The following is a 13644-nucleotide window of genomic DNA, read 5'->3' on the forward strand; positions in this document are numbered from 1 at the left end:
CCTATTGAGTGTAGCTCAGACAAGTATTTGTCCCTCAAATTAGCCTTTTTACTCGCTATTACCTCTCTGAGGAGGGTAGGCGACCTTCAGGCTCTATCAGTCTCTCCACCATGTCTGGAGTTCTCTCCAGGTAATATAAAAGCAATTCTGCACCCTAGACCAGGGTATGTACCTAAGGTGCCAAGCAATGTGGCCAGAACATTAGTTTTACAAGCCTTTCATGCTCCACCTCATGAGTCAGCAGAGGATCAGAGACTACACTTGTTATGCCCAGTCAGGGCACTGGGAGAGTATGTTAGAAGATCTTCCATATGGAGGAAATCGGACCAACTGTTGGTTTGTTTTGGACCTCATAGTAGAGGTCAGCCGGCCTCTAAGCACACCATTAGTAGATGGATTGTGGAGGCCATTTCCTTGGCTTATGAGGTGCGTGGACTACCTTCACCTCTGAGAATCAAGGCACATTCAACAAGGAGTATGGCCTCTTCGCAGGCCCTTCTGTCAGGTGCGTCTATGCAGGATGTTTGTGATGCAGCGGGCTGGTCTTCCCCGCACACATTCATAAGATATTACAATCTTGATCTTTCTTCCTTACCTGGTTCTCAGGTACTTATGTCTTAGGATGTGCATAACACCTTCACACTTAGACAGCCACAACTCGTATGGCGTAGCGGGTATTTCGTTCCCCAAAGAGTCATTCCATGACGCAGTGTTGAGTTCCCTCGAAAGGGAACGTCTCAGGTTACGACTGTAACCATTGTTCCCTGAGATAGGGAACGAGACACTGCGTCTCTTTGCCATACTCCTTATGACTGGAGCATTTGCTTCATTTTTTACAGAAGCTGGTTTGCACTGCTTCCGCTTCCTTTTTATGCCTTCCGATAGTCACGGTGGTCATGACGTCATCAGTGACGTCATCATCATGCGACTATAAAGCGAAAGTTAGTTTCACACGCGATTCAGACAAGTCACGCTAATGGCGTTCCCCAAAGAGTCATTCCATGACGCAGTGTCTCGTTCCCTATCTCAGGGAACAATGGTTACAGTCGTAACCTGAGACGTTATATTGTACACAAATAGGTTTAGAAGAACTGAGATCAAATTTAGCAATTTAATTCAGGCAAAAAAGCACTTTTTATGCATAACTGTAGACATTGTTCTCCAGTACAAATATTTAGATTTTCTACAATGATCCGAGATAGTTCCTTTTTATTCTTTTCTTACATTTGTAACACCAAATGACCCGACATGCACACTGCGAATTATATATTTTATATACATTATATTTTTACATTTATAGACCAACATTAAATCAGTTGTTAATAAACAAATACTGAAACCCCATTTGGCAGAAACCACAAATGCTTGATGTCATCAATGATGTCATAAATATAATTTTCTTAGCTGACTAGATGGAATAAGGCAGCCCGGTTACACAACAGCATTTTTTAAGAGGAACATGTGTCATTAATGTACTTTAGAAGAAGCAAATTCTTTTTGTCTTTCACAAATTCATGTCAGGACTCAATGATGATCTGATCTGATATACAGCACTTACATTATACTGCAGACCACACATTGTTCTCATGCTTTTATAATTAAACATATAATAGAGTATTCTGATAATTCAATACGCAAATATGTTTGAATAAAAAATGTAAAGAAGAAAAACAAGCAAACCAAGAACTAAACCAATAAGGACACACTGCTAGAATATGCATTATTCTAGCAGTGTTATCAGCAATATTAGAATAATTTTCCTCAATACTAATGTAAACAAAGAAAGCACACAAAGTATTTGTGATGATGATTTAATGATTGTTTATAAATTGTCTTGTAAATTGTTAGAATGTTGAAGACAAAATGGCTGCAAACAGCTCATGAGGAAACTTGTTCAAAGATTTTTAACTCCTCTTTAGAAACATATTTTCAACAGGAAGACCATTATCACAATTTGCATAGTGTCTACTAAATGGTTACTTGTTTTTTTTTATACAGTAAGATGTGTAAGCAGCTCTAGTTGATGAGTCTGGGGTTGTGGTGGTGTGTTCTGGAGTACAGATGGGTGATGCAGTTGCTTCGGTTCCATCTTATAGTGGAGTTAAAAAAAAATAAAAAAAGTCAGTCAGCTATTTTGAGTTTGTTGCTTTCAGTTTTGTACTGTGTCAGAAAAAAGGTTTAAAATTGTAACTTTTCTGTCGCTGGGCTGGTACTCTAATGCTCTTTTTTGTACCTTTACATGCGTACAAAACCTAATATACATTGTACCTTTTGGGAACATTATTGTAGGACCTGTTGTATATCTTCAAAGGTAGTTAAATGCTAATATCCAACTGGTACACAATAGGTCCTTAGAGTATAACAATGTACCCTAAAAAGCACCATATTTAATGTGTTGTATACCTGTAAAGATATAAAAAGGAACGTTTAAGGGTTCCACCCCAGTGACAAAACAGCTTTTAGCTGATACTCTGTTCAGTAACTGGCATGTAAACCATTTTAAACAGTTTTTCTCTTTCTAACACATTTTAATTTATAGATGTAATGTACATTTGAAGCTTATATTGTGCTTTAAATTGATACTTGCTTTCTTTCTTACAATCAGAACTGTAAGCAGATCTAGAAGATGAGTCTGGGGTTGATGTGCTGTCTGGGTGTCTGAGGTTTGAACCTGTTGCTCTGTTTTCAACTAATGGAGTTAAAAAGCACAGTTAGTTTGTTTTTTGTTGCTATCAGTTTTGCGTTTCACAAGTTAAACTGCCACTATGTTTTGATGAATGGTGTCTTGAAACCTTTTAGAAGTTTTTAAGCTCTGTCCTCTTTTTTCTTAAGATAAGATCTGAATGTACGAATTACATTATGTCTTCTGGAAATTGTAATAATTGATGTTAAACACTCACCTGGTGCTGTTGCTGTCAGATTCACAGTTGGATTTGAATTACAGTAATAAATTCCAGAATCTGAGAGAGAAACATTCTTGATGTGTAGATCTAACAAACCTATCACACTATAACGGTTATGAGGATCTGCAATGTGTTTTTTTATCTCCTCCCTACTTTCTGTAGTGAGGATCAGTAGTCTATATCCATCTCTGCTTTTACTCCACTGCACTTTACTCCAAATACATCAGCTCCCTCAGTGGACCTCTGATGGTGTAGTTCTGTCAAAAACAAACACACAACAAATCTAATATGTGCAATACACAAATGATGTTCTGACTTCTTCAAGCTTTGTTTTTGTTTATTTGCTATTATCAGAAATGCAGAGGAATGAAATGAGAGTTGAAAATACATTTCATATGCACTAAATAGCAGGTTGTGTTTTTCACACAATGTTTCTCTCATTCACACTGAATAAAGACTTACAGAACAAAGAGTAAAGATGTTAATACTCACGGCTCTGTGTTGTGTGTAACAGAAAACAGGTTAAGACCAAATGCTTCATTTTCTGATGTCAGTGTCAGAATCAGATGAACATCCGCTCGTAGCAAAGATTTCAAAGTGGTATATGAACACAGTTGTGTGTGTGTGTGTGTATTTGTGTCTGTGGTCAGGGTAGGGTTTAGCGATTGCTTGGTTTGACACACCAAACAATCTACATTACAAAACATCTTTATAAACTTAATGAAGAATTTCCTACTGAAAGAACAGATATCAGTTTTGTTTTTAGTTTTTAGAAGTGGTGAAATCTGAAATGGGAAGGGAATGAGGCAGTGTAAAGTAAGATCTCATTTAAGATGACAACATAAGAAATGTCTGTGTGCATGTTCGTGTGATTCAAAGAAAGACTCAGTTTCACAACTTCAATGTGTACACTCGATCACATTAAATGTGTGTTTGGGTAGAAATTAATTTGTTATAAATTGCCTTAGATGATATAGGTGTAACCCCATTGCATTAAAATTGCTCCTATTCATCACGAATGCGTTACCAACCACCAAAAATGTAATAGAGTAAGAAAATCAAGAGTAAACTTATCAACAAATAAAAATGACGACACCAATTTCATCATGCAGAGGACAATATTGCTTTTTTCATCATAACAAAATAGAATGAGAAATTATTAAACCATGAACTTAATAACAATTTAAACAAAGTATTGTAACTTCACTTTGTATAAACTTCCTTTGTTTCGCGGTCTGAACAAGTGTTAACTGAAGCACGATTGTTTATCTATCCAACCACATAGAGCCACAAAGTGTTCTGTATTAAAGAAGCACATGTTCTCATTATTGACTTTATTTTTTACACATGAATGTAGCTTGCAGAAAAACTCACATGTGCAGGATAATAAAAAATGAATATGAATGAATATATGCAGATTTAAACATTACACAATGTTAATTTTATCCTCTGGTCAGGCAGCTTCATCAGAAAGAACATTTAGGCTACAGAGACCACACACTGAACACATGATCACATTCACTTATAACCGCCGAACCATATAGTCTGTACACGGGTCAAATGAGTACATGCCTTTGACGTATGCAAAGAAAAAGAACAAATATTTTAGAAACAGAAACGTTTAATAAAATATTTTTTTTGGCATTGGTAACAAGAAACAAGTAATACAATCAAACAGCAGACTGCTGGTAATAAAATCTCATGTTAAATTCTGTGATATGCTTTAAACCCGAATGTAAACACTTGATAACCTGACAGACAAAAGCACACAACTATTTATAATGAATGTTTGAAAAGTTCTTGACAATATGGCAACTGCAAACAACAACTGAAGAAACTGGCTCATTCATTACTTTTCTTAATATTTTCTTAAATCTTAATAATAGCAGAATCATATCACAAGTTCTTCTAGTTTTCCTTCATACAATAATATGTGAAAGCAGTAGATGAGTCTGGGGCTGGTGTGCTGTCTTCTGAGTGTCTGTGGATGGACCCTGTAGTTGCTTTGAGTTCATCTTATAAACGAATGAAGAATATGAAGGAGATCAGTTTTTATCTAATAATGATGTCAAAATAAAATAAGAGAATTATTCATGACAATCATTTGCACTTTCTAAAGATAACATTGAAATACACAGCTTTGCCTTACATATTTGGAATAATGCTTGTCACCAAAACGTTTTATATTATGTTAAAATCCATCCATTAAGGTTGAAAATTAACAAAATATTCATAGTAAAGTGTAATACAAGTTCAAAATACATGTCACATACCGTTTGACATAAACAAGCGAACAAATCAGCTGAAAGTCAACTCCGTCAGCCATCTTTGATTTCTTCACCACCTGCACCTAATTACCCAGACACTATTTAAGCTTGTCTATGTGTTCCCTTTCATTACATCTGGTCTTGATGTCATTTGCACTTGTTTTGATCGTGGGGGTTTTCTTTTTTGGACCCTGTGGATGTTACATGTTTTCAGTGTGTTTGCCTGTATTTGAAACCTGACCAGTTTCTGGTACACCTTGTTTCTTTATCCTTTTTGCATTTGGGACTATATCTTTTGGTTATTTGCTTCTTCATTTGGAATAAACTTTTTTGAACTTGTTTTTTCCCACCACTCCTGGCCTGCACGAGACTGTGGTTTTAAAGGTCGGATAGCCCAAGCATGACACCAAACACAAACATTAATCTGAACAGAACAGTAACAATTGAAGTTAAATATAAACCTTGTGTTGGTTTGGGTTGATCTGTGTGGTGAGTTTTTCTGGTTTGAGCTACACTGGTAGAGATCACTGAAATGGGCAGAAGTGGCAAAAATACTGCAAATGAATGTTTACTGAAATACAAATATGTCTGAAGAATTATTTGAATGATTTCTGGCATTTTCTAGTAGGTTCAATGACAAATTATTTTTCTTACACACAGATTCTATCAGTTCAATATATATAGATTTAAGTATACAGTATATGCAAAGTATATGTGAATAAACCTGGTGGTGGTGTGGTGGCTTCTGTTGAACTTTTGCTGGACGCAGTTGGCTTTGAAAAATCTGCAAATACAGCAAACATATCAGACACAGCCAAACTTAGGAGGGGAATTGAAGGATTTGTTTGGTAAAGTATCTTAAACGTATGCGAAGATCACGACATAAACTTGTTGTTGTTGCTATTAACTTCTGACATGTTCGTGAATGTTCATCTGTTGCTGAGGGGATATTTCCAAAAATGACGACCCCAATTTCATCATGCAGAGGACAATATTGCTATTTTCATCATAACAGAAATAGAATGAAAATTATTAAACCATTAACTAAATAACAATTTAAACAAAGTATTGTAACTTCACTTTGTATATACTTCCTTTGTTTTGCGGTCTGAACAAGTGTTAACTGAAGCACGATTGTTTATCTATCCAACCACATAGAGCCACAAAGTGTTCTGTATTAAAGAAGCACATGTTCTCTTTACTGACTTTATCTTTTACACGTGAATGTACAAAAATCTTGTAGCTTGCAGAAAAACTCACATGTGCAGCATAATAAACAATGAATATGAATGAATATATGTAGATTTAAACATTACACAATGTAAACTTTATATTCTGGTCAACCAGCTTCATCAGAAAGAACATTTAGGCTACAGAGACCACACACTGAACACATGATCACATTCACTTATAACAGCCGAACCATATAGTCTGTACATGGGTCAAATTTGTTATATATAATATTGAGAATTAATGACTGAGACCTTGTGGATTGTCCTAAAAGAGATGGCCTGTAACTTGGCCAACAAAAATATGCAACATGTCCGTATGTTTGTGGGATCAGTATTGTTTTGCAAGATTTACAGATTATTTGTATAATATGAACACTCACCTGGTGCTGTTACTGTCAGATTCACAGTTGCTGTTGCATTGCAGTAGTAAATTCCAGAATCAGAGAGAGAAACATTCTTGATGTGTAGATCTAAATCATCTGTAACACTATAACGGTTATGAGGATCTGCATTGTGTTTTTTTATCTCCTCCGATCTTTCTCCAGTGAGGATCATCAGTCTATATCCATCTCTGACTTTAGTCCACTGCACTTTCCCTTCATTTTTACAGATGAGAAAGACATCAGCTCCCTCAGTGGACCTCTGATGGTGTAGTTCTGTCAAAACAAACACAAATTAACAAATTTACATAAAATAACAGGTTGTTGTTTTTATTTACAGTCTGGAGACATTGAGCAAAGTAGTAAAAGACAAATGATACTCACGGCTCTGAGATGTGTGTATGAAGAGCAAGAGACACATTAAGATGAAATGTTTCATTTTCTGCTGTCAGTGTGAGAATCGGACGAACGTCTGCTCTTAGATTAAAAATGTAAGCGGTACATCCGTGTGTGTGTGTGAGACTATGTGTCTGTGTGATAAAGGAGGGCTTAACTATTGCTTACGTTTAATTTATAAATGAAAGAACATTTAACATTTTCTCTGAAGAGCCAACAATAAGTGTAGTCTACAAAGCCATGTTTAACTTAAAGTGACCTACATTACAACACTGTTAAAAAAAACTGAATCATTTCTTAATGAAAATACAGATATATGTTTGTAGTTTTGAGACTGTTGGGTGGTGGATGGGATGTATAGTTTTCTTCCCAACCATTGTCCACAACAATAATTTCTGGGCAACATGAAACCATTAACATAATAACAAATGTAAAGTAATGCTGTAACTTAGTTCTATGCACTTTCTTTATTTGGAGATCTGAACAAGAGTCGATGGTTATAAATATTAGATTCCAGCTGAGACACGATTGTTGAGCATATGGGGTTCTGTCAACACAGACTTTTCTTATTGCTGATTGGTTTATTTTTTACATAATCTTTCAAAGATCTTTTAGCGTACACACGTCACACGTGCAGCAAGAGAAGCAATACATGCAGATTAAACTTTGCACAGTTTTTTGCACGATGGACTGACCACATGTGTGAGAGGCGTTTCTTGAACAGAAAAATCAGTGGTTGTCCTGTTACAGACACCAGCAGTACTGAACACAAGTATGTGTTGTGTCTCAGATGCTTGTGTCCAAAACTTTATAAATATCACAACAAGCAAGATTTTTTTTGCAATGGGAATTCATCTACTAAACTCTTAATTCTTAAATGTATGCGAAGATCACGGCATAAACTGGTTGTTGTTGCTATTAACTTCTGACATGTTTGTGAATGTTCATCTGTTGCTGAGGGAATATTTCCAATTAAAAATGACGACCTGAATTTCATCATGCAGAGGACAATATTGCTATTTTCATCATAACAAAAATAGAATGAAAATTATTAAACCATTAACTAAACAATACCTTTAAAAGCATTGTGACTTTATTTTGTATAAACATCTTTTGTCTCGCGGGGACCCTGTCGATGTTACATGTTTTCAGTTTGTTTGCCTGTATTTGCACCTGACCAGTTTCTGGTACACCTTGTTTCTTTATCCTTTTTGCATTTGGGACTATATCTCTTGGATATTGGCTTCTTCATTTGGAATAAACTTTTTTGAACTTGTTTTTTCCCACCACTCCTGTCCTGCACGAGACTGTGGTTTTAAAGGTCGGATAGCCAAAGCATGACTCCAAACACAAACATTAATCTGAACAGAACAGTAACAATTGAAGTTAAATATAAACCTTGTGTTGGTTTGGGTTGATCTGTGTGGTGAGTTTTTCTGGTTTGAGCTACACTGGTAGAGATCTCTGAAATGGGAAGAAGTGGAAAAAATACTGCAAATGAACGTTTACTGAAATACAAATATGTCTGAAGAATTATTTGAATGATTTCTGGCATTTTCTAGTAGGTTCAATGACAAATTATTTTGCTTACACACAGATTCTATCAGTTCAATATATATAGATTAAAGTATACAGTATATGCAAAGTATATGTGAATAAACCTGGTGCTGGTGTGGTGGCTTCTGTTGAACTTTTGCTGGACGTAGTTGGCTTTGAAAAATCTGCAAATACAGCAAACATATCAGACACAGCCAAACTTAGGAGGGGAATTGAAGGATTTGTTTGGTAAAGTATCTTTGACGTAGCCCTGCTGCTTTATACATCTTCTAAAAACAAGTTTTTTGGTAAGGCCTCAGTCTCAGACGCCCTCATAGCGTTGGCTGAACATCTGATGTAAAAGCCACATTTTCTGGAAACACTTCAGCATGTTTGAAGTCAAAATCTGATTGGTTGAATTTTACAGGATTTACAAGAGACGTGAGTGTCGCGTTCTTTAATGGTCTGCCTGCAAAAAACACGAAGACGTCTGATCGGAAAAGTATAAGTTCTCGTGTTTACATCAGTTGCAATGGGAATTAATCTACTAAATGCTTAATTCATAATATATGCGAAGATCACGACATAAACTTGTTGTTGTTGCTATTAACTTCTGACATGTTCGTGAATGTTCATCTGTTGCTGAGGGAATATTTCCAAATAAAAATGACGACCTGAATTTCATCATGCAGAGGACAATATTGCTATTTTCATCATAACAGAAATAGAATGAAAATTATTAAACCATTAACTAAATAACAATTTAAACAAAGTATTGTAACTTCACTTTGTATATACTTCCTTTGTTTTGCGGTCTGAACAAGTGTTAACTGAAGCACGATTGTTTATCTATCCAACCACATAGAGCCACAAAGTGTTCTGTATTAAAGATGCACATGTTCTCATTACTGACTTTATCTTCTACACGCGAATGTACGAAAATCTTGTAGCTTGCAGAAAAACTCACATGTGCAGCATAATAAACAATGTATATGAATGAATTTATGCAGATTTAAACATTACACAATGTTAACTTTATCCTCTGGTCAACCATCTTCATCAGAAAGAACATTTAGGCTACAGAGACCACACACTGAACACATGATCACATGCACTTATAACAGCCGAACCATATAGTCTGTACATGGGTCAAATTTGTTATATATAATATTGAGAATTAATGACTGAGACCTTGTGGATTGTCCTAAAAGAAATGGCCTGTAACTCGGCCAACAAAAATATGCAACATGTTTGTGAGATCTGAATCGTTTCGCACGATTTACAGATTATTTGTATAATATGAACACTCACCTGGTGCTGTTACTGTCAGATTCACAGTTGGATTTGCATTACAGTAGTAAATTCCAGAATCAGAGAGAGAAACATTCTTGATGTGTAGATCTAAATCATCTATCACACTATAACGGTTATGAGGATCTGCACTGTGTTTTTTTATTTCCTCCTTGCTTTCTGCAGTGAGGATCATCAGTCTATATCCATCTCTGCCTTTAGTCCACTGCACTTTCCCTTCATTTTTACAGATGAGAAAGACATCAGCTCCCTCAGTGGACCTCTGATGGTGTAGTTCTGTCAAAACAAACACAAATTAACAAATTTACATAAAATAACAGGTTGTTGTTTTTATTTAGAGTCTGGAGACATTCAGCAAAGTAGTAAAAGACAAATGATACTCACGGCTCTGAGATGTGTGTATGAAGAGCAAGAGACACATTAAGATGAAATGTTTCATTTTCTGCTGTCAGTGTGAGAATCGGACGAACGTCTGCTCTTAGATTAAAAATGTAAGCGGTACATCCGTGTGTGTGTGTATGTGTGTGTGTGTGTGTGTGTGTGTGTGTGTGTGTGTGATAGAGGAGGGCTTAACTATTGCTTACATTTAATTTATAAATGAAAGAACATTTAACATTTTCTCTGAAGAGCCAACAATAAGTGTAGTCTACAAAGCCATGTTTAACTTAAAGTGACCCACATTACAACACTGTTAAATAAACTGAATCATTTCTTAATGAAAATACAGATATATGTTTGTAGTTTTGAGAGTGTTGGGTGGTGGATGGGAAGTATAGTTTTCTTACCAACCATTGTCCACAACAATAATTTCGGGCAACATGTCCATGACCATATGGATATTCATTTTTGGTATTTAAAAAAATAATAATAATGAAACCATTAACATAATAACAAACGGAAATTAATGCTGTAACTTAGTTCTATGCACTTCCTTTATTTGGAGATCTGAACAAGAGTCGATGGTTATAAATATTAGATTCCAGCTGAGACACGATTGTTGAGCATATGGGGTTCTGTCAACACAGACTTTTCTTATTGCTGATTGGTTTATTTTTTACATAATCTTTCAAAGATCTTTTAGCGTACACACGTCACACGTGCAGCAAGAGAAGCAATACATGCAGATTAAACTTTGCACAGTTTTTTGCACGATGGACTGACCACATGTGTGAGAGGCGTTTCTTGAACAGAAAAATCAGTGGTTGTCCTGTTACAGACACCAGCAGTACTGAACACAAGTATGTGTTGTGTCTCAGATGCTTGTGTCCAAAACTTTATAAATATCACAACAAGCAAGATTTTCTTTGCAATGGGAATTCATCTACTAAACGCTTAATTCTTAAAGACATGCGAAGATCACGGCATGAACTGGTTGTTGTTGCTATTAACTTCTGACATGTTCGTGAATGTTCATCTGTTGCTGAGGGAATATTTCCAATTAAAAATGACGACCTGAATTTCATCATGCAGAGGACAATATTGCTATTTTCATCATAACAAAAATAGAATGAAAATTATTAAACCATTAACTAAACAATACCTTTAAAAGCATTGTGACTTTATTTTGTATAAACATCTTTTGTCTCGCGGGGACCCTGTCAATGTTACATGTTTTCAGTTTGTTTGCCTGTATTTGCACCTGACCAGTTTCTGGTACACCTTGTTTCTTTATCCTTTTTGCATTTGGGACTATATCTCTTGGATATTGGCTTCTTCATTTGGAATAAACTTTTTTGAACTTGTTTTTTCCCACCACTCCTGTCCTGCACGAGACTGTGGTTTTAAAGGTCGGATAGCCAAAGCATGACTCCAAACACAAACATTAATCTGAACAGAACAGTAACAATTGAAGTTAAATATAAACCTTGTGTTGGTTTGGGTTGATCTGTGTGGTGAGTTTTTCTGGTTTGAGCTACACTGGTAGAGATCTCTGAAATGGGAAGAAGTGGAAAAAATACTGCAAATGAACGTTTACTGAAATACAAATATGTCTGAAGAATTATTTGAATGATTTCTGGCATTTTCTAGTAGGTTCAATGACAAATTATTTTGCTTACACACAGATTCTATCAGTTCAATATATATAGATTAAAGTATACAGTATATGCAAAGTATATGTGAATAAACCTGGTGGTGGTGTGGTGGCTTCTGTTGAACTTTTGCTGGACGTAGTTGGCTTTGAAAAATCTGTAAATACAGCAAACATATCAGACACAGCCAAACTTAGGAGGGGAATTGAAGGATTTGTTTGGTAAAGTATCTTTGACGTAGGCCTGCTGCTTTATACATCTTCTAAAAACAAGTTTTTTGGTAAGGCCTCAGTCTCAGACGCCCTCATAGCGTTGGCTGAACATCTGATGTAAAAGCCACATTTTCTGGAAACACTTCAGCATGTTTGAAGTCAAAATCTGATTGGTTGAATTTTACAGGATTTACAGGAGACGTGAGTGTCGCGTTCTTTAATGGTCTGCCTGCAAATAACACAAAGACGTCTGATCAGAAAAGTATAAGTTCTCGTGTTTACATCAGTTGCAATGGGAATTAATCTACTAAATGCTTAATTCATAACATATGCGAAGATCACGACATAAACTTGTTGTTGTTGCTATTAACTTCTGACATGTTCGTGAATGTTCATCTGTTGCTGAGGGAATATTTCCTAATAAAAATGACGACCCCAATTTCATCATGCAGAGGACAATATTGCTATTTTCATCATAACAGAAATAGAATGAAAATTATTAAACCATTAACTAAATAACAATTTAAACAAAGTATTGTAACTTCACTTTGTATATACTTCCTTTGTTTTGCGGTCTGAACAAGTGTTAACTGAAGCACGATTGTTTATCTATCCAACCACATAGAGCCACAAAGTGTTCTGTATTAAAGATGCACATGTTCTCATTACTGACTTTATCTTCTACACGCGAATGTACAAAAATCTTGTAGCTTGCAGAAAACTCACATGTCCAGCATAATAAACAATGAATATGAATGAATATATGCAGATTCAAACATTACACAATGTTAACTTTATCCTCTGGTCAGGCAGCTTCATCAGAAAGAACATTTAGGCTACAGAGACCACACACTGAACACATGATCACATTCACTTATAACAGCCGAACCATATAGTCTGTACATGGGTCAAATTTGTTATATATTATAGTGAGAATTAATGACTGAGACCTTGTGGATCGTATTATAAGAAATGGCCTGTAACATAGCCTACAAAAATATGCAACATGTCCGCATGTTTGTGGGATCAGTATTGTTTTGAAAGATTTGCAAGATTTACAGATTATTTGTATAATATGAACACTCACCTGGTGCTGTTATTGTCAGATTCACAGTTGCTGTTGCATTACAGAAGTAAATTCCAGAATCTGAGACAGAAACATTCTTGATGTGTAGATATAAATCATCTGTCACACTATAACGGTTATGAGGATCTGCATTGTGTTTTTTTTTCTCCTCCGATCTTTCTCCAGTGAGGATCATCAGTCTATATCCATCTCTGACTTTACTCCACCACACTTTCCCTTCATGTTTAAGGTTAAGAAAGACATCAGCTCCCTCAGTGTAACTCTGATGGTGTAGTTCTGTCAAAACAAAC

General features: G+C 35.7%; 1 protein-coding gene across 1 annotated transcript; it reads right to left on the bottom strand.

The window, feature by feature from the left end:
• Positions 1-4506: 4506 nt before the first annotated feature.
• LOC130429051 (myosin light chain kinase, smooth muscle-like) lies at positions 4507-13369 on the bottom strand. Its single transcript, XM_056757413.1, has 11 exons — positions 13355-13369; positions 12462-12496; positions 12153-12212; positions 11890-11955; positions 10026-10301; positions 8840-8899; positions 8577-8642; positions 6783-7058; positions 5895-5954; positions 5632-5697; positions 4507-4918 (listed from the first exon to the last, which is right to left on the bottom strand). Exons 5-11 carry the CDS (start codon positions 10198-10200, stop codon positions 4812-4814), a joined length of 810 nt encoding a protein of 269 aa, XP_056613391.1. The 5' UTR covers positions 10201-10301; positions 11890-11955; positions 12153-12212; positions 12462-12496; positions 13355-13369; the 3' UTR covers positions 4507-4811.
• Between the last annotated feature and the right edge of the window lie 275 nt (positions 13370-13644).

The sequence above is a fragment of the Triplophysa dalaica genome, chromosome 1, assembly GCF_015846415.1.
Source record: "Triplophysa dalaica isolate WHDGS20190420 chromosome 1, ASM1584641v1, whole genome shotgun sequence".
Classification (NCBI taxonomy): Eukaryota; Metazoa; Chordata; class Actinopteri; order Cypriniformes; family Nemacheilidae; genus Triplophysa; species Triplophysa dalaica.

What these genes read in the sequence shown, in the direction of transcription:
- LOC130429051 (XM_056757413.1), bottom strand. Translation starts at nt 10,200, where the DNA reads ATGATCCTCACTGCAGAAAGCAAGGAGGAAATAAAAAAACACAGTGCA. An exon ending in TCAACCCAAACCAACACAAG is followed by an intron (nt 7,059 to 8,576) that starts GTTTATATTTAA and finishes TTGTTTTGACAG; the next exon opens with AACTACACCATCAGAGGTCC. An exon ending in TCAACCCAAACCAACACAAG is followed by an intron (nt 4,919 to 5,631) that starts GTTTATATTTAA and finishes TTCGTTTATAAG; the next exon opens with ATGAACTCAAAGCAACTACA.